Source organism: Amia ocellicauda, chromosome 21 (assembly GCF_036373705.1).
Source record: "Amia ocellicauda isolate fAmiCal2 chromosome 21, fAmiCal2.hap1, whole genome shotgun sequence".
NCBI classification, from domain to species: domain Eukaryota; kingdom Metazoa; phylum Chordata; class Actinopteri; order Amiiformes; family Amiidae; genus Amia; species Amia ocellicauda.
In genome coordinates this window covers 6,335,915-6,357,195 of record NC_089870.1, presented here as the reverse complement: position 1 = coordinate 6,357,195, position 21,281 = coordinate 6,335,915, and the positions used below count along the sequence as shown (strand labels likewise).

Genomic DNA, 21,281 nt, shown 5'->3' with positions numbered 1-21,281 from the left:
AAACTGCTGAATCGGCACCCCTCGACAGAGAAACAACGACTCAACAACAACAAATGGAGCTTGGGAGTCACAAAACTATTCATTCTTCTTGTCCCTGTTCCCAGTGCACGATCGCACTTGCTCACTGACACGTTCAGAGCGCAGAGAGGTCACAGTCATGAAAGGTCATTCGGATTGTTAAATTGATGCCTGTGAGTTTAAAAAAATGGACCCATCGAAATTGACAATACCCTGTACTAGAGGGAACGTTTCCACTGAGTAGAAGGAAGACGTCTCGGGCTGGTGGCTGGAGGGTGGAGAGACGTTTTGGCTTCATCCAGAACTCAGTTGAGAGCCTCTTGATGTAATTCACACTTAATTTGTACACAAAACCCAAGAATAAGAAAAATCCATCCAACTGAACTATGTACTCAGATCTGTAATGTAAATATAAATTATACACATTTGCATGTACACAACCCTCCTTCAAGTCTTCTTACACTTCAAGACATTATCAAGAAGCAGAACTAAATAGCACTGTGTAGCTATTAACCTTAATGCTTTACACACAATAAATACATAAATAAACATAAACCTGCACCGAAAATTCAAATAATTGTCTTCTTCTAGGCTACCGAAGGAAATAACTGCATATAACACACATTCATTACCCCTAGATTGCTTGCTTTTCCCAGGTGACAGCAGCGAATAACATGCGCCTGAAATCACTTCAATTGTTAAGCAATTTGTAAGTGTTCAACCCGCTATTACAGCTAATGTCATCTTCCTTAATTTCGCTGTTCCTTCATCTATTTTCAAACACTTATTTTGGAGATGGCTAAGCAGCACAGCAATCAAACAAGCCTTCTTCATAAAACCGCTTGGTTGAAATTCATATTCAAAAAGCCCAGCTGACCACAAGCAGGGAAATAAAGAAAGGAAGAAAAACTTAGCCATACAATCCAATCTAGGGCAGCCTGAAAAAGTTTTTAGGGTAAATAAATAGGAAAGTGATTTCTCCAAAATGGCACCAAACAATACAACAGCCCTACGTCACAGTCAAAATCATCTTTATACTGTAATTGTTTTTATCTTCATTACTCTGTATTTCCATAAATACGTCCAGAAACTTTCTAATAACATGTATAATGCTTATAGGCACTGTCTCTCTCTTCCTTGGGGGGGCTGGGAACTATAAATATTCCTGGCTGTATCCTATTCTGTTGCTGGATCACAGACAAGAGAGGAACAGATCTTGGAGGAACTCGAGTCTCTTGTGCTTTCCTTACAGAGAACCCTCCACGGGACCTGTCACACAAAATGTGCAATACTGGCTTTCGTCTCTGCATCTTCTTGACAAAACGCTGTCTAAAAATAAAATTCCTGTGCTGCTTTTGAAGAGATGTAGAAGAGCTACTGGAACCAAAAGTCTTCCCTTGTCATACACTCTTTTATCATCATCGACACTGTGCGCAGAGACCTTTTTCATGTGGTGGTAAATAAAGACAAGACATTAATGCTCCATTCTGACTATACCCCAGTGTCACTTAGTTTTAATGATCCCCAGCAGCAAAGGTAAAGCATTCTTTATGGTGCAGAAAGCTGCAAGGCTTTTTATTGTTGAAGCAAGAAGAATACATCTGAAAAACAACTACACATAATATGACCTATCTATCTATAGTATCTATCTGTCTGACTGTTTGTCTGTCTGACTGGATGGAATCAGAATATATAGCTCATGGATAATCAGATACAAATTTCACTGGTTCCAAATGGATGCATTTCAACCAAGTAACATTGCTGCATCAAAATGAACTGTCCCTTTAATACAGATGAAATAAGAAATGTGTCTGGCATGTCTTTCTTGCAGCTAACTGTTTGAGATGCTACATGTAATCTATTGATGCAGCCATTTAGAAAATGGCTGTAATCAGAGCAGATAAATGGGCTCCTTTGTGCAACACCCTGCTAATTTTTATTCACAACATGGGTCCATTTTTTTTTCTTCTTCTTTTGTGTCACACACAGCCACCGTGCGATTTAGAATGGAGGAGGCAATCATAAACTGAGCAATTTAAATCGGTATAAGCTTGAAAGCTAATTACGTCTGTATTCATTTTTAATAACATACTCTGTGACGAAAACACAAAACAAAACATTTTCTTGCTTTAGTCTTTGGCGTTTTGATCTAATTATGTTCAGGAAGCTTTATTGCTTAATATTTTCTACTGGATACTGCCATAATTCTCTTGTCATAGTTTTGATTATACTGTATATATTTAGTAAGCTGTGAAAAACAATCTAAATGTAATCCTAAACCTAATGTTTACCATTGTAGCAGTGGGGTATTGGTGGGCTAGGGGTGGGTAGTAACCCTTTGTATGAGTCATTATGCTTAAAACAGCCAAGGAAATGTTGAGAGAGGCCACTGCTGGAACTAACTGAAAGCACATGTATGGACACAATAGTACATACGCACCACACTAAACACCGCATGTGTGTCTGACTTTAATGGCCGTAAGATACGTGCTTGCAAGGCACCACATCGCTGTCATTACTTTCTGATGTAAAGACTTTGATTAAGTAGGTATTAACCCTTCAAGACAGAGCTGCAGCATATAGTATAGCCTGGTATATTATCCCATTGAGATCACCTGCTTCCAAACCCAAAACAATTACTCAACATGGCAGTACTAGAACATGTACTATATATTAAATGCCTCATGAAATTGCTGTTAGGACGTACCCAGTACCTTACTGCAAGGGAAAGTTTCTGGCAAGCATTTTTTAGAAATCCTGATGGCAGAAAAAAAAGAAAGAAAGAAAAACCTAAATGTCACATTTTCTTTGCTGATTTCAACAATAGTGTTTCTGATCACCGTGAAGCTCTACAGTTGTAGAAAAGAAGACATGCAAACTGCAGATCAATGCATGTGAAGTATAAATAGATCTCAAAAAGAAAGAAGAAGCTATAAAACAAACACAAAAAACACAGAAGGTCTTTTTTCAGGAAGCTTTAATGAAGGCTCCGGAGATAACGCCGTTGGCTCCAGTGTGATCAGGAGAAAATAAAGCATTCGTTTAGGAGAGCTGTCTTGGGGTGAGGCCTTAATCCGAGTTATGAGATGCTTACAGGACTCAATGAGATTAATGTCAGTGGGACTGATGCTATTTCTGTTGCAAAACAATATTATTTTCAAGGTGCTTGATAATGAGAAAACAGCAGCAGAAATGCACGGGACTGTATCTCCAGCAGAAAAAGTGAAGACCGCAGAGACAACTCATACAGAACCAATACTGTATATGCTTATACTTACACACAGTATGATCCTTATGTTTTTCATGTGCCACAGTTGCCCCCTTTTTGTGCATTTCAAATATATGGTATATAATTCAATTGTATTTTAGTCTGTAATTCATATATTTATTGACGTTGAAACTATGGTAGAAATAAACCTCACTATACATGTTCAACCTATGAAATAAATGCTGATTACAAAAACATCCCATATATTTCAAATATACAACATGTGCATTTGTGGCACATGAAGAATATACAGGTCACACATTTGTGATATATTTGTGCCATATGGGGAGAGAGTTCTCAATGTGAAAAGGTACTGAATTCAGTAAGTATTGATTCACAGCCCTATATTTCAAAACCACACACACTGTCTGGTTATTAAAAACATGTCGGTGTAGCTCTTTTCTCATTCAGTCTTAATTCATTTGTTTTTTTAATTCTGTGTAATTCTGTTCTACAGTGGCCTAACTCTTGGTTGAATAAATGGGGTATCAGAGAATCTGGGTCTCAAACCAGTTTCTAGGAGTCATACTGAAACACATTTATTTGAGAAGACATGACTGTATATTTTGTCATATTTGTATACAATCTTGGTTTTTATTGTACCAGAATTTAATCATGGTGGATTTGGCAAGATATATCTATCTCCTACCACAATGAAGGAAAAGCGTCAGCGTAAGCTATGGCCTGGGTTTTAGGTGTGAGAAATAACTTGCCTTAACAACTCCCTTGATCAGTATTCACACACACAAACCATTACTCACACAATAGAATCAAAGCAGGAGTCCCCTGTGCATTGAGAAACTCTGGTACGACTAGGTTGTGTCAGTAGCCTGTGGGAGAGAACAGTACTCCATCTACGTGAAGAAACATGGTGATGCTATGCAGCGTCTCTTTGATCAGGGTGTATTCTTTAGCTCTGTCTGTCTGCTCTGTAAATCAAGATTCAACAGGTATTAAATATCCTTTATAGTTGATCTGAAAGCTGTGATGTAGAGAGAGATGCTGATTGCATGTTTTTATGCATTCTTTGTCATATTGAAGCATTTACAATTGTGTAAGAGACTGTGGGAAATGTGCTTTTAAAAGACGCTTCCAGAAAGCAAACACTGCTGCAAAGGACAACAGACAAAAGTGGAAAAAAAAAAGCTGGAAGAGACTTAATGAGTTTCCTTGTTTGTTCTGTTTCTTATTTGTCAATACATATGCTGTGTATGTGACCCTTCTGGGCTGTGCCTGGTTGGTAAGGTAACAGAGAATTTTCGAAAATAATCAGACTGGAATACACTGAGATTCATTTGTACTGGGAATTGGTTGTCATTCGTTCGTTTGTTTGTTTGATCGTCTTTCGAAAAAAGAGAAATGCAAAGTACATGGGAAGCTGAATTATAGCCTGCAATATTTGCTGGTAAAACACATATGCACACAGACACACACATCACACACCAACACGTTAAAATAAAAAAAGAGCTCACCCCCCCTAACAATATATTTGCCAAGGGCCAAGGTAAACAGATCTAGTTCCACGATGGTTAAACATCTACTTAATTAGAATCTACAGTGATGACACACAGTTTTCTCATTTCACAGGCCTTTTAGAAATCCTTGCAACCGTTTATAATGTCAGGCTTAAAATATGTGCACCTTTTAAACTGAACCCACTGAGCCAGATTTAAACTAAAAGCTGTACATAAATAATGAATTCAAATGATTTCCACATCAGCTGTTTATTAAAATATTAATAGAGTTGCGTTCTCCCACACATAATGAGACTGTCATCCATTTCAGAAGTATAGGTTTTAATTGGAAGTGAATGCTTCTCGGTGTAGAGCACTACTGCCTTGGCAGAACACGATAAACTATAGTAATGTGTTCACTAATTAACCACTAACCATATAATCATAAAATGTTTGTAATGAAGGTAATCAGACCCCAACCTCCAAAACCTTGACATGCCTAATTGACTTCACATGGTATTTCATTAACTTGAGGCAGTTATCAATTAATGCCAGTGTTAATTGGAAAATACACATTTTAGTAATAAATGAGCGTTTATTCACACAATCTCTCTACCCATCTATTTCTATATGCAAACTATGGATAAGACAGGACTTTTTGGCCCTGATTTAACAATGTTAGTGACAGATCTCTTTTCACATTAACTGACAGGAGATTGAACTGAGAATTGGTACTATTTCAAGTTTAGACAAAGATGTTCCTATAGTTTGGGAAATTATCAAATTTAGATATTACTTTTGAGTTGGTATTTAATGATTACATGATGATAATGATGTAATGTTTCTACTGCTACAAAGTGGGCAGTGCTGTACAAAGTAAATACATAAATAAACTGGAAGTGAAGGAGTATTGGATTGACTCATGCCTGCATTCATGAGTCTAGGGAATCTGTTCCACACGCAGTTTGAATGCTCCATAAGACAGGGCAAGGTGGAAGCAGTGTGGTGCAGTGGTTAGGGCTCTGGACTCTTGTGTGGCAGGTCGTGGGTCCTATATCAAATGGGAGACACTGCTTATGTACCATTGAGCCCTGGAAAATAAGTATAATAATGATATATAGCTTGGGATTGGAAAACATCACAAAAAAAACAATTATTTCTTGATCCTTCTTCAACAGGCTAGACTGCAAAATGGGTCATACAATGCATTTACTCACAAGTTGTTAATATCATTCTGGGTTGGCCAATGAGAAAAGAGATCACACTTTACAATAAGGTATCATGATTGCTCATTAATTAATATATGAATACCACAGGATAAACACATGAATATGTCATGCACTTCATCTGAGTTCTTATGTTAATCACATGTATAATGGGATTAGTGTTGGGATTTAGGGTTAGGGTTCATGTGCTCAACAGCAGAACTCAGATGGTATTCATGATGTGTTAAATCATATGGTATTCATATATTCATTCAAGAGGAATTATGGTACCTTATTGTTAAGTGTTACCGAAAAAGAAAAAAAAAGAAATATCAATTGCTTATACCTTTCAAAAATGTTTGTAATCGAATCTGAATTATTTGCCAAACGCATGGAAACCAGTCACCTAATACTAATTAACACAGAGTTGTAATCGATAATCGTATTGTGTACAATCGCCTCGCGTTTTGATTTCATTCCCATCCTTTGCTGTCACGACATTTCTCCACTGAACACACACAAGGCTGTGGATGGATCATTTTTCATTTTATCGTAATATTCTTTCCAACCAATCCCTGATGTCATTTCCTTTTCAGTTCGCATCCATATAAAGCAGGTGTTGGTGCATTAAACCGTAGCGTACAACTGGGGGGACAGGAGAGCACTGCAGCAGATGTGGATGAAGCTCAAACTCGCCAATAACACTCATTGTAATTACAAGAAGAAATATAATTTCCCACCAGAGGGAAGAAAGATCCTGGCGCAATAACATTGACTTTTCTTCAAGGGGGAACTGTAGATCTCTGTGCAGAATGATAACAAGAGGATGCTTGGTTTTGACTTTAATTGTCAACAACGGTAAGGCTAAAGGGATCCTATTTTAACTGTGGTATTGTTTGTGATCTGGACAGGTTGATCTTCAGTCACCAGGATTAATGGTCTGAGGGTTTTGAAAAACTAGGAATAACGGCTCTAACCCGCACCAGGAGCCCGTCCTTTCAGTTCAGCACCAAGGACAGCTACATAGTAAATATGAGTTGACGGCATGGTGTTGGAAAGGAAAATCAATCGTTTATTAGGCATATTGTGCTTATTTATCCATTTGAAATGCAGCTGTATGTTGCAATGTGCTGTTATTGTTCTTGTACAAACCAATAGTCAAATGCAACAATCCTATTTTCTCTCTCTTTTTAAATTAACACCTAAAAAAGAACGAAAACAACCAAGGTCATGCTTGCGAATTCAGATAGACATTGGTACTTGATTCAGTCGTGGTGTGCTGGGAAACAGAAGGCAGCAGTAAATACATGTGCATGTTATTTTTGCTCATGTAATTTGTGATATACAGTCGCAGCACGTTTCTGTGTAATTTCCGACGCATTTTATTTAGTTTTTTTTTTTTTTTTGTAATTAATATATTTTCCCAAAAGGCAGCTGCATGCAACCTCTGTAAGGGGAGATAACATCACCTACCGGGTGTTTATCTCGATCAAACACTGTATAATGTGAAGAGATTTAGGTCCATTAATGGTGAATATGTCTGTTTTTTCCCCATTTACAGTGCTGTCACTACCACTATCTTCAAATCACGTGGACAAAGATGATGCCAAGGTAAGCTGTGGAATAATCTATTTATTACTCATTGTACACCTTATGTAACTATATACAAATACCTAAGTGGTCCATATTTATTTTATTTTATTTATTTTTCCTTCCAAATGCAATAAACTAACATTTACAAAAATATATCACATTGTAATGGGGTAAAACGTGTAATTTGTGTAGATTACAATTGCAAAATGTGTATTTTATGTGTGACACTCTATATGTCTATTCATCACGTACAGTTACTTGGAGTTCAGGTTCACATTGTGACACACTTTTACATTTATGCAGTCTAAGTCTTTGAATTCACTCACTATACACAAGCTGTTGTATACTATAGCACAGGCTATTGTGTAGTCGTGTAACGCCCGAAATTGTTCATATTTGTTTTGTTTTGCCTTTAAGCAGAAATGTTTTAGATACTGACCATAAAAGTTTTATATATTTCATGTATTATTATTATTATTATTATTATTATTATTATTATTATTATCGTCGTCGTCTGACGGACGGGTGCCTGTCTAATTATGCTTTATTATTTAAATTATTATCTATGGTTGTTTCTGAATAAAGAGGTTTCCGGATATATGTTTTTTGCTGCTTACATCTCCTTTCTGGGAGTTCTAACTATCTTAAACGTTTAACTTTGAAATGTTGCTTTAGGGCAGTTTGGTTAAACTGGACTGCAATCGGATTCTATTCCAGCGTGAGGAATAATACCTAGCATGTGCTATAGTGGTTTGTTTGCAGAATTAGATAAATCAATCTTTATGCATTAAAACATCTTAATTAGAGTGATGGGTCCTCAATAGTTAGTTTATGTATTATTATTATTATTATTATTATTATTATTATTATTATTATTATTTAGCTGTGTGTTCTGCGTTTATTAAATTTGTACAAAATAGCTGTTGACAAAAAAGAAAATGAAAACATTGTCTGTATCTATATCGGTTATCATTTTACGTTACGATATGCAGCTTTTAACCAAGAAGCTATTTTCTCATATATATATATATATATATATATATATATATATATATATATATATATATATATATATATAATGTATTATACATGCTCACAGTGGGGAGTGGTTTTAAACAAATCTACCATTATTACAGTATGCCAAGGTTCACAACTGAACAGTGAACCTCCCACAGGACACGGGCACATACAATAATATCATGCATTTACTGAAAGATTTAGGCAGCTCAGACAATATTGTAAACACAGACAAATCTAGATAGTGACTAAGATCACACAAAGCAGCTCCTGCATGTCCTACAGCCCAGAAACTGTTAGTCAAAAACCCCACTGTGCTTCTCCCTGACACTGGCCAGAACTGATCATTGGAAACAAATGATCGGCACTGCCCGTAAGATACCTACCTTCCTTTACTTAATAAATAAATAAATGAAATATAGAAGCAGATGGTTCGACCATGCATATCTCAGCGGATGCATGTGTTGTCGATACAGGAATGCAGCAGTATGTCACTTTAAATCAGAGTTGGCTATTTCAAATTCTGCAGAAAAGTCGAAAGGGGAAACATAAATGGCATCGGCAACCATCTAAAATGGATGTGCCACAGAACAACCCAGCACAGTAACAGGTGAATCCAGACAACACAGTAGCCCCTGTATAGAGCAGGGGTGCGCACGGAGAGACAGGTGTTAAGTGGTGCATGGCAGAGCTGTATTATGTGTTGCAATGGGAGCAGGCATGTTCCTACACTGCCGTCTCCTTGATCCATTGACATGTTAAATTTCCTTAAAAGCCACGACTGGAACGTTCTGCTCAACACAGACAAATGTGCTTCTGAGACACGAGAATGTTTTCTGTTCCATATTGATGAGGTTGTTGAGCACGCCAAAAAAAAAAAAATCTACAGGCAGCAAAGTGCCAGCACGACAGAACTCATCTCCAACAATTATATGAGATGAATAACAATCACAATTTGAGAGCATCTGAGAGAAACCTACAGTGTATCATTTCCACAAGAAGAGCAGTTATTCCACCCAGAGAACATTTGTATGATCTCATGTCTGGATTCAGATCTACTATCTTTTCTGCTTACATGCATTGTAGAGCAATATTTTTACTGGACCTTTTTACGGTCCTCCTGATTAAAATGGGTAACTTTTCATTAGAAAAGTGCTTTAAGCCAAGAGAAAATAATGGGTCAGCCATAACTATTGGCAAGTCATGGGATGCAGTGGGATAAATACCCTCAATGCCCCCCAAAACAAAAGTAGTTAATCATTTTGAATCAAGGTTTGGAAATATCTTGAGTTGCAGAGAAATGCAGACAAATAGGAAGCGATTTGTACACAACAACAAAACCTAGGTGACTTTCTCTATGTGTATGAAATCTGAGCAAAAAAAAACATTTTGGTAATTCCCTAACTGGGCAATATCTGACATATTAAGTTGCTAATCAATATGACTTTTACGAAGGATTGATAGCAGACCATATTTCTGCTGTTTGCATATTTTGAGCATCTGGGTGAAATGACCTCAGGAGATTATTGGAACATATCATTCAGCTACTTTATCCTTAGTTTTGGAGAGAAATTGTGCTTGAAATATATTCCTTTGTTCGGACAGTGTTTCTTGCATATTTCTGGGCCTGGTTAGAATTATTTCAGTATATCATGTGTTTGCTGAAATCCCAGGGAATACTGGTTCACACCTTACAGGCAAGCTAAAAAAACAAATCCCTTGCATTTACGAAGTACTATTACATCATTAAAATTCATTTTGTGTTAGCAGGGTTTGATTTAGTATTGTTTTTTGTATATGTATGTATATATATATATATATATATATATATATATATATATATATATATATATATTACAGAACTAAAACACTACATGATGTGATTAAACTTTTCTTTCAATTAAAACAAAATTCTGTTTAACAATATCTTTGTTTTGCTCAGTTCATGTGTCTGGTTGCTTATATACACAGGAAACAGTTCATTTACACAAGGACTATTCTCCCATGGTGTAAGTGGACCCCTAGGAAGCCTTAACCTTTAGAAAATCTTCTCATCTTCTGAAGCCCCAAGTACCATTGTCTTGACTCTTTCTCCATGTAGGTGATGAAATGTATCGTGGAGGTCATTGCGGACACATTATCAAAGCCCAGTCCTATTCCCATCAGCCAGGAGTGCTTGGACTCTCTCAGGGGAGGTAATGTCGATTTCTTACAGTCAATCGAGCACTGCCCTACAGTAAACAACATAAAGACCTAGGATACCTAAAGCTCATTTCCTCAAGCGACCAGCCATATTAAGACAGACAGAGATCTGTGTGCCATACAGCACTTAGCAGTAATCACAGCAGACAACAAAAATCTGTGTGGAAAAGGGTCAATTCCACTGATTTGGAAAGGTTTCTTCAAGAAAAGGCTCTGTGCATAAATCACTGTGCTTTAAATGATATTGTATAATATTAATAACATATGAGGTTATAAGATAAGATGTAAGATAGGCTTGCCTTAAAAAAAGAAAGGAAAAAATAATAAAAGTACCAGTACCAGAAGTGTAGTGGTTGAGTTTTTGGTTAGGAGGTTCAATCTTCTCAATTTCATAGCCGTCCTTTCTTTTCTGCATGACTTTCTCAATTCACTCGATTAGCGGGTAGGAAAGCAGCTGAACATTTCATTCCCATCCCGGCCAGTAATGTAACTGGCCTCTGTGACGTAACTGATTTGGCAGAGGCTCAGAACCTGAGTTTTCTAGTCAGCAGGGAGATAAGCCAGACATTACAGCAGCACATTCCTGGCCAAACACCTGGAATTTTTTGTAGGGATTAAATATATATATATATATATATATATTCACATTCTCGTAACCATATCCACAGCAATGCTACATTGATTTGGATTATGATTTATTTATTTGGGCATGTATCAGTAAGAGACAAAACAAAACTATTTCTTCCCACATCCCAAAGACATGCTGCTTGGGTTCATTGGCCCTCAAATGTATCTGTAGTCATGCGAGTGTGATTTGTACCTGCCTTGTGCCATGGCCCAGTCTCTCCATGTCCCTGTACTGGATGAAGAGGTTCCTTGAGAGTGAATGAATGAATAAATAACAACCGTCAATGCCAGCAAATCTGGTTATGTAACTGTGGCCAGTACACCGCCTCTTGATGGGAAATTGACAACCTTTAAATACAAGCTAGGTGGAAGTGATTCAACGAGCTCATGTTTGTAACAAAAGTCAAGCAGCAGATGTATCTGTGCTTCATGCTCGTAAGTCTGCTTGACACACAGCCTGTTCGATTTCTAGGTCAGCAGGAAAAAAAAAGCTTACTGCGGCTATAACTTAAAAGAAACGTCATTCCTATATGCTGATGAATTGCCAGTCTGCATTCCAGCTAGTATAATTGCACAATACATTTCAGGGCAATTAGATCCTAAAGGAAAAACTGAGTTCCATGTCGATGGGCTAAACTGATGTGCACTGGTGTGCCACATTTGTGAATGCCACATTTGTGAATGCCACATTTGTGAAAACAGAAATTAATCGTGTGGTCTAGGCAGGAATGTTTGAACGCTGAAATATGTCGGTTTGATTTTCAGATGAAAGAATAATTTCAATTCTACGACATCAAAACCTACTGAAGGAACTCCAGGAGCTGGCGACCCAAGGTGCGGCAATCGGGTTTTAAAGACATCAAAAACACATTCCTGTCACCACAACCGAGCAGGGGGGAAACAAAAGTGTTCCTCATTTTGATAGTATATAGATTGGTAAAGACTAAAATGAAAAACAATCATATACATTTGAATCTATCACCAATTCAACGTGTCTAATTGTCTTTCCTAACGTATTTGCAAGACACTGAAATCTTATTTATATAACAATTTTAGTGTAGCTAACTGGTTAATATTGATATACCAGTGCAAGAAAGTGAGTTTTATAACCAGCTCATAATAGAATTAAAGCACTTCATTCCATTAAAAAAGTGGTACCTGAGACTGAAGTGTTTATTAAATGTCTGCTTATCCAGACAAATAGGACAGCAGTAAAGAATGGTGTTAATGGCTAGAACTGGATTCCTTGGACAGACTGATTGTTTACAAGAACAGAGTGTCATTGCCAGCATTTTATAACAAGCTTTTACAAAAAAAAGTAACACTGTCAGTCTCACAGTGTACAGTCTAACCTCTACACATTAGCAAAGCATTTCACATTTATTGAGTGTCAATTAATGCTGAGAGAGAACATAAAAAATACCAGACTGATTTGGAAGATGCATAAATAAAATGTATTTGAATGCTTATGTTATATCTGTATTGAGGTGTAGCTGTGCATGGAGCTTACTATTGATGCTTTATTTAAAAAGATGACCTAGCAGCAGAAGGCAGCTTTTCTCTTGCAGTGGCTAGTTACCTGCCTTGACTGATTATTCTTGCATGGGCTCTCTGTTGGGCGCAGTGCATGCTTGGCTGCAGCAGGATTGTCTTAACTCGCTCCCTACCGACCCCCATAGGTGCCAGCGAAAGGGCGCAGCAGCAGAAGAAGAGCAACGACCTGGCGGATCGCATTTCTGCCGTCCTTGAGGACCACGTGGACAAGGACGATATAGCAGGTATGTGAGAGAGCAGCCATGTGCATCGCATTACCCTCGCCAGAATGCTGCCTCAGCAAACATTTCCAAAGTGCATTCCAAATGATAGATGATGTTGAAAAGCTTGCCATGTAAAATGAAGGAAATGGGGGTAGAAAGAAAGAAAGAAAAAAGTGCTTTTATAGACTATGATACTCAAGGAGACAATTATATTTTTCACAGTGTGCTTTGCAAAAACAGCCCACCTCTGGGGCTGGCCCCCATAAATCCAGCTGTCAGTAGGTTAAGTTGATTAAATGGATTTCATCTTAGATTTGAAAGGTGAAACTTTGCTTTTTGCTATGATATTGACATAAATAATTAAAGTGAGGCTGAGTATAGTGCAAAACTAGCTGTGAAATATATAGGGGTGTAAATGTTACCTTTAATTTACCCCAAAACCAACTACTGCGCATTTAAATGGACGTCTCATCCACGCACACAGCTCTCCCCAGACCCAGGCTGACAACCTTGTCTTTTCCTTTCTCTTTCTCTGCAAAGTGCTTGTTTCTTCACATCCTTCATTACATAAGCGATCTTCTGCCACTGGCCACATTTTACTTAAGTCTCTTTTATCTCGGAAACCCTGAAGCATCTCATTTATAAAGGAACACATATTTATTCCCTCTGTCAGTGTGGATTAAAACGGTGCCCACAGCCATGTCTTCTGTTTCATATAATGATATGTGGCATTCCTGCGCCTGATTGTCAAGGAGAAAGGAAGAGCCTTGCCCACTAAGCACATTTCTGCCAGACTTAGCAAGGACACAGACCATGCTTTTTTGCTGTTGGCAACTGTGACTAGTCTGCACATCCTGTACAGATAAATTACCTTGTAAAGACACAACATTTGTTTTCTAAAACTTGCTAAGGCAGTGGACTGTAAAATAGTAGCTTATACCTCTCTCCAATTCAATAGCGGACACTTTATTTGAACTTGTTTCAGCTACGCTTTGCACCCCGAAATGACCAGCTTCCTTAAAGTGTCTGGTCTGGTTTCTGATATTACAATGTTGCACAAAATGCATGGTGAGCCACCTTAGTGCAAAAGGTAAAAAAAAAAAAAAATACTCTGTTGCTTAGTCAGTGGCTTGTAGCTATATTAACTTCCTACTCGACAGACGTTCCCAATTGAAATGTGTTATTGGTTTTCTAAAAAGGTATTAATTAAAGCCAACTCACCCACTGGGCAGTCCATTTTTCTAGCATGACGGGGGCTGGGAGAGTGTAGGTTGTTGCACTTAATGTTATTAATCAATGTGAAGTTATCAGTGCTAAAATAGTGTGTCTGATATATGGCTTGTACAATGTCTACGATTAAGCATATATAGAAGAAGGTTGGTGCAGTGTGCGAACACGACTGGAAAATGTATATATATTTTAATTCTCAATCATTAGAAGGACAATACTGCACTCACCCTGTTTAAAACGAGCTGGTTAGATTCAAGCACGCAGCTTCTACCGACGAAAGCTGAGCTGCGGTGATAAGAGAACCGAGAGATTACAGCTGTACTCTGTGTCACTGACTTGACTTGAATGACTTAGATACGTGTCTTTTGCTCTTTTAACATTAAGAGGAACGGCTAAGAAAAGCATCACATTTGTCCCATCTTGCTCGCAAGGTGGATCTGTTCATCATAGCCACAGTGCTTTATGTTAAGATGTCCCTCATAATGTAGGACAATAAGGATGCATTTAGACATGTAGATTTGCATGACATATTTTAAGTAGTGCTGTTCTGTACATTCTGGGACGCCATTAGCAGGGAACATGTGCAGGTCTGCTCATTATACAGGATCATTACAGTGCCATAATTAAGATGCACTTCCGCCATGGGTACTTGCTGGCTGATTGTGATATTCGTATCTGATGAGTTTCTTGCAGAATCTGAACTTGAAGAGTAGTATATGTTTGCAGTGGTTGTCATGGAAATGGAACAATGCTCTTTGCACTATATATATATATATATATATAATAACATTTATATATTATAATAATTATATCTTTTTCTTTTTCTAAAGGCAAATCAAATATACTTTTTAGGATTTTAGGTTGTTTTGGAAAAATAAATCATAGGGTATTTATTGAAATGTTGCAGTTATTTATATAAAAAATAAACAACAGGTACCTTCTTAAAGAATTACCTGTTGCTCGTGAGAATTGATCTAAATGATAGACAAACTGTAGTTGTGTGGTGGTTTTAATGAATATGCTACATGATGTGCTAAGAGACTTGTTTACATATTTAAATAACACGTGATCCCACTCATTATGAAGCCACTTCAATCCCCCAGAGAACTGCGCACGTCCTTGTCCAAGGTCCAGAGATACTGTGCCTGGGGGAATTTCGATGATAGCTACAGTACAGGGATATCGTGCACAGGGATATCGAGTCTGTAAGCATGGCTCATGATTTTTCTCAGTGCTTAAGACCATAAAAATACAATCCATCTGCTTCTGATGTCCTTCATGTTTGATTAGATAGGAGCCTTTGTTTCCCATAATATGCATTTAAAGAAAATAATACACGATTTGCCACACATTCCTGAGTTTTGAAATGTAGTTTTATGATGGTTGTCAGTCACTTCCTAGAAGGAATTAATTGATTTAATATTTTAACTAGTACTTTGTATTTCTCTATATTATACATGGTGCTGTATAAACTACACAAATACTGTCTGTAAATTGTGTACACTTGTGTGCAAAACACAGTGATTTATTAACAGCAGGAGACAGTGAGAAAGGAACTTTTTTCGGTTTGTGTTTTTTTAATCACTTTTCACAGCAGAGTTCCAAGGATTTTATGACTTGAGGGATGCACTAAAATCAAATGGTCCTGTACTGCTTGCTGCGCTTACATTTACCTTCCTGATTTGCCCTTCACAGATCGCTCCATGCTCAAAGCTTTAGAAAAGCCTAGAAGAGAGGGACTGAGGGGACAGAGCCAGGTTGCAGCAAAGAGGGAGGCAGAGAATGAAGTGGAGGAGAGCTTGGCCCCTGAGGAGGGGTCACGGGAGGGCAATGACATCGAGGAGGCCAAAGAGGAAGGGGAAGGAGAAAACGCCAGCAAGCACGTCACAAACTCCCTGAGCGAGGAGGGGGAGAGAGCCACAACTGGAGAGGAAGAGGCTGAGGAAGAAGGAGAAGCCATGCAAGAGAAGCAGGAGACACCAAAGCCCAGGTCCGAGGAAGGCGCCGAGAGCACAGAGAGAGACGGCACCGCCCTAGAAAAGAAAGACAACACTGAGAATGAAACCGAAGAGGAAGACAGTTCCCAGGTTGACAAAGACGGTAAGCTGACAAAAGTCCATAACTTGACCTGAAGAGCAGATCAAGCCAACTTTTAAGCTTACATTACTCTTAAAATGTTTTCAAATGCCCATATTAGTGATTTGATGTTGTTCCTGGAATCTGCCTGCTAAAGGGATAGATAGATTTTCAGACCACAGACAAGTGAGATGTTCCACATCCCACATTTCACAGAAATACAAAACACAATTAATAGAAAAGGCCTTTCAAGCTTTCAAAATGCCATGTTTTTGTAGATAAACACTGTCATGAAAAGCTCACATCCTTTCGAAAAAGTATGGCAGGTACAAGAGATCCATAGATGCATTAATGTTCTCTATAGGACTTTCAGAGTGCACCGAGAGTGGAAAAGCACAGATTGACCTAATAAACTGACCACGGAATGAAGGTGACGGTGCGATGTTATGAATTCCACTGAACACAGCAGGACACAAATTGATTTCATAACGGCGGATGGAAGAGAGTCTGGAAAACAGTTTCCCAGAGCAGACTGCCTCAGATTTCTAATTTTAAAAGGCTTTGGATTTGATTAGTGTGAAAGGTGTTATTTTGAGTACTGGGCTTATGTAGCTTTGCATTTATGGATTTGATCACACTACTCACGCATTTTGAGCGTTCAGTGCTTCACTTTTCATAATGCTGAAAGCGGAGCAATGCCTACGTATAGCAATTTTACACAGAAGAAACAGAAAATAGAATATTGGCTTGTTGTTCAGAATGTGGCAGTGGGGATCTTCACACTATATTCATTTCCCATAAGTCCATAGCGGTCCACTGCCCAGGAAGAGCAGGAATGCAGCTGGTGCCACATTTCCTGTTGAGCAAGCAGTGAGAAAACACACAGCGCTCCTGATAGTGACAACCAGCTGGTGTGACTAAAAGAAAATCATTAGAATGAGTTTGTCTCCCACTGATTTGAGTATTTCTCCGTACACTTCCAAAAAAGTACAGCTTACATTAATGAACAATTGCCTTTCCCCCTTCTGTCTTCAGGCACTGAGACAACGTCCGTGACCACTGTTCCTGAGGTACCCAAAGAGGAGAAATCGTCCCTGGAAGGAGAGGACAAAGATGGAGAGGAGCAGAGGCAAGAGAGAAGGTCGGGTGAGGAGGAAGAGAAGGTGAAGGAGAAGGAAGAGGAAGAGGAGGAGGAGGGAGAAAAGAAGAAGAAGAAGTGCTGCCCTGAAGGGGAGGAAGGCAATGCTGATGATGATGAGGAGGTTGAGAAGAATGGAGAGGATTCTAAGCGATGGAGTCGAATGGATGAGCTGGCTGAGCAATTGTCCTCAAGGAAGCGCTCCCAGGGAGTGAGGGGAGTGCAGGAGGAGGAGGAGGAGGAGGAGGAGGAGGTGGGAGGGAAGTCCACAGAGGTCTCCCAGACGCCCCCCCACCTTAATAGAGACCTCACTGAACAGCCGCCCAGCATGCCACACCACTCCAAGGAGGACAGTGGAGAGGGGGAGGGGGCCAGGACCCCAGAGGTGGCCGAGCTGAGAAGGATGGCTCTCAAGGAAGCTGAGGAGAAGCGTGATGAGGAAGGCAGTGCCAGCAGGAAAGCAGAGGTCGGTCTCTTTTTGGATAGTTAGTTAGTTTAATTCACTTTGTAACCTATTTAGTTCACCTTGAAGAATAAAAAAAGCAAAAAACAGTATTGAACTGACCTTGAACTTCCATCTTTAATTTCTAGAACATGATTTAATATTCCCCCAAAGAAAAGCTCTTAAAGCAATACCATGTCTGACCCGTCATTCAGTCCTGACCTGAAATCATGCCTGTGTTTGTATGGTTTGTGCTCAGAAACTGTCCTTGAAAGCATAGGATCCAAAACCCATGAGATCTGGCACCTGTGGTAGCAACAGCCCCAGTGCGCCTCTGCTGTGACTGGTGTCTATGGGAACAGTGCTTCACAGCACATTATACAGATTAGGAGAAAAAGCCTTTAAGTCTTAGGGCACTAGTTCTTCATGAAAGGACTATGGGAACAATCAAAGAAAGGGTCATGTGAATCAAACTGAGAAACAAGGCACGTCACACTAGAAATTAACCCCAAAGCAGTCCTGAAGAAGCAACTCCACACCACTGTTTTACACAAATACCAATAGATTCCTTTTTGCAAATACTGAAGCACCTAATCCCCGACAAAAACAATGATTGGGCACTTCACTAATGTGAAGGTCACTTTGTATTCAGGTTTTGATTAGAAATGCAATAGTGCCCTTTTCTGCTGCCACCATCTTTACAGTCTCTCAAATGCCCAGTGGCAATATATTAATTGAAAACCCTCTTGCTAGTGCTTATCATAGTCCACTTAAATTACTTTTACAGTCAAATGGAGCCAGTTTATTGCCAGGAGCCTCTGCTGGTTTGCAGATCTTTCGGTATAAATCACAGAGTAAACAGCAGGTCCTCAACTGGTGTTTTTTTTCCAGTCCCTTGTTACCATGATTATTAAATAAATGAGAATTGGTTCTCCAACAAGCAAAGATAAGCCCCTCCTGACTTTATTTCACCATTTAACAGCAGACTTTGCAGTTTTGTGATTACCTTGATGGTTGTGGTAATAAAAGTTTTCCTCCTGGCTGAATTTGAAATGACTGTATTCTGAAAGCTAAACTGAAGTCCTTCTTTGCCTCGGCATAAAAGCAAATTGACATTTCCAATATATTGAAGAGATATCGTCAATATATCATCAAAATATATCATCAATTCTTAAAAAATCTGTTGTTGTTTTCTCCTTATGTGTAGGACCATGAGATTGAGAGCCTGGCAGCGATCGAATCGGAACTGGAAAACGTCGCTCAGAAGCTCCACGAACTGAGAAGGGGCTAAACTTTGAGCTGGAGGCTGGACCGGCATATTTTCCCCCTCCTCCCTTCGTCCATTTACAAAAGTGCATTTCAAGCCTGGCTCTGTGTCTCTATTTCTCGAAAGAACACTGGTTTTTCGTCTTGGCCCCACAAAACCTGCTGGCTCTGTTCCCCGTCCCCACGCTCCAATCCCCCGCCTCCTCTCCAGTTCCCGTTCCCTCGCCCACTCCCCTCCTGTTGCCTTCTCTCCCACTCAGTGTGCTAGGGCTCTGTTACAGTATGTCGCCTGCTAATCAAATACAATTTTTTGCACTGTGCAAAACGATGTGAATTATAATAGCAACAACACTAATGGTAATGTAACAAATTTAATAATGAATTAAAGGTAATAAATTACCATCAGGGGGCGGTATATTCTCGGTGTGTTAGTGTATCCATTTGAAACAATGTATTCTTTCTAGAATATTGTTCTTAATAATGAAGTTACTTTTGATCTTTGTTCTCGAAGAAGAAACACATGCAATAACTTTAATAATTTTTAATAGGGGAATGATTGGAACTGTAATACGTGCTGTATGGGAATTTATCTAAGAAAATCAATAAATTGGATGGAGTTATCTGATGGGCTGTCTGTCTGGGTTTGTTTCCTCGTGTCTGAGGTAGATCTCACCTTTCACGACAAGAAAGATCTTCATTACAGCGTTGACTCAAAGAGGCATTTACTGCAGGAAGCTAATGATCAAAGCACAGGTGATAACTCGACTAAATGCAAATGCCAATGCAAATGCGTCCTGAGTAAGATAAAATGGAAATACACTTAAACGGCAGTAGTCTTGAACCCTAACTGTTGTACCGATGGGACTCCACTATAGCTTAATCACATCTGCAGATCGATTTCCTTGTTACTAACATGAACAGTCTTCTGACTGAATCTCAGAGGAGCAGAGGGAAAACCGAGAAAGCATTTGCTGGTGACTAGTCAATGATCTCTCATGCCCTCCCCAGCCCTAAATTGTTCACATTCACACAACAAGCCCCCTAGCTGGATGCTTTCATATGAAATAGGTAGGACAGAAGGACAGGAGGAGATGAGAGGTGGTCTTGCCGTGTGCTTTGCAGAGCGGTGAAGATGTGGACTCTATAGCAAGAGATTAAACTATAAGAAACAATGGGAAAACCTATGCACATCCAAAAGCATAGAAGGTGCCAGGTAATTGAACATTAAAAGAGAAACACATAGTACCCACACATTTGTCTTATGCTCCGAAAGAAAAAGAACATTGATCGTTTATTTTCTTTTTCTGCATTAAGCCCAAGAAGAACTCACTCCCACCCCCATGACTTCTTTCACTGTGAACTAACTGCCTGGAGGGGAAGTGGACCATCAGGCCTCGGACCCCCTGAGATGTAGGATTCTCCAAGGGATTTTGTATTTGGGTTTGTTTTTCTCTCCTCTCTGCCTGATGGTTACAATGTGAAGAATGGTCATTGTGACGTTATTGTCAATGTCTTTGCTTTGTCTTAAATTTGTGAATGTGCTCTATGGCAACTCGTTGTGAATGGCACTATAGCGAATAAAATTTGATTTATTGCAAATAATACACTTTTCTTTCTGAGCATTATAACTACCAGTGTGTGGGGGTACTGTTAAACTAGTCATCTTTCATAAGTGCCAACGGTTAAACGGTTACATGTAATTCACAGGAATGAATTAATCCCATCTCCATATCTCCAGACAGCAAACTCTGCCCTGTTAGACATGCTATCTCCCCTCCACCTCCTCTAATCTCCTTATCTCAGCATCATCATTACAAAAGCAAACCAGTTATTCCAGTTTTCAGATGGTTGTGTAATCTTCCTTCTAGAAAGGTTGCCTGTTATTAAAAAAATAAAATGCATGCCATCCATCACAATACCCAGAGAGAGAGAGAGAGAGAGTAAAAACTGATTTGAAAGGAGGAACATGGAAAACTGCAGTCATGACA

The 21,281-nt window shown here is 38.9% G+C and overlaps 1 protein-coding gene across 1 annotated transcript; it reads left to right on the top strand.

Moving 5' to 3' along the window:
* The first annotated feature begins 6,565 nt into the window (after nt 1–6,565).
* chga (chromogranin A) lies at nt 6,566–19,918 on the top strand. Its single transcript, XM_066694900.1, has 8 exons — nt 6,566–6,803; nt 7,507–7,556; nt 10,657–10,750; nt 12,150–12,218; nt 13,064–13,162; nt 16,067–16,471; nt 17,483–18,051; nt 19,235–19,918. Exons 1-8 carry the CDS (start codon nt 6,758–6,760, stop codon nt 19,316–19,318), a joined length of 1,416 nt encoding a protein of 471 aa, XP_066550997.1. The 5' UTR covers nt 6,566–6,757; the 3' UTR covers nt 19,319–19,918.
* Nucleotides 19,919–21,281: the final 1,363 nt, after the last annotated feature.

What these genes read in the sequence shown, in the direction of transcription:
- chga (XM_066694900.1), top strand. Translation starts at nt 6,758, where the DNA reads ATGATAACAAGAGGATGCTTGGTTTTGACTTTAATTGTCAACAACG. An exon ending in TTCCCAGGTTGACAAAGACG is followed by an intron (nt 16,472 to 17,482) that starts GTAAGCTGACAA and finishes TTCTGTCTTCAG; the next exon opens with GCACTGAGACAACGTCCGTG. An exon ending in GTGCCAGCAGGAAAGCAGAG is followed by an intron (nt 18,052 to 19,234) that starts GTCGGTCTCTTT and finishes CCTTATGTGTAG; the next exon opens with GACCATGAGATTGAGAGCCT.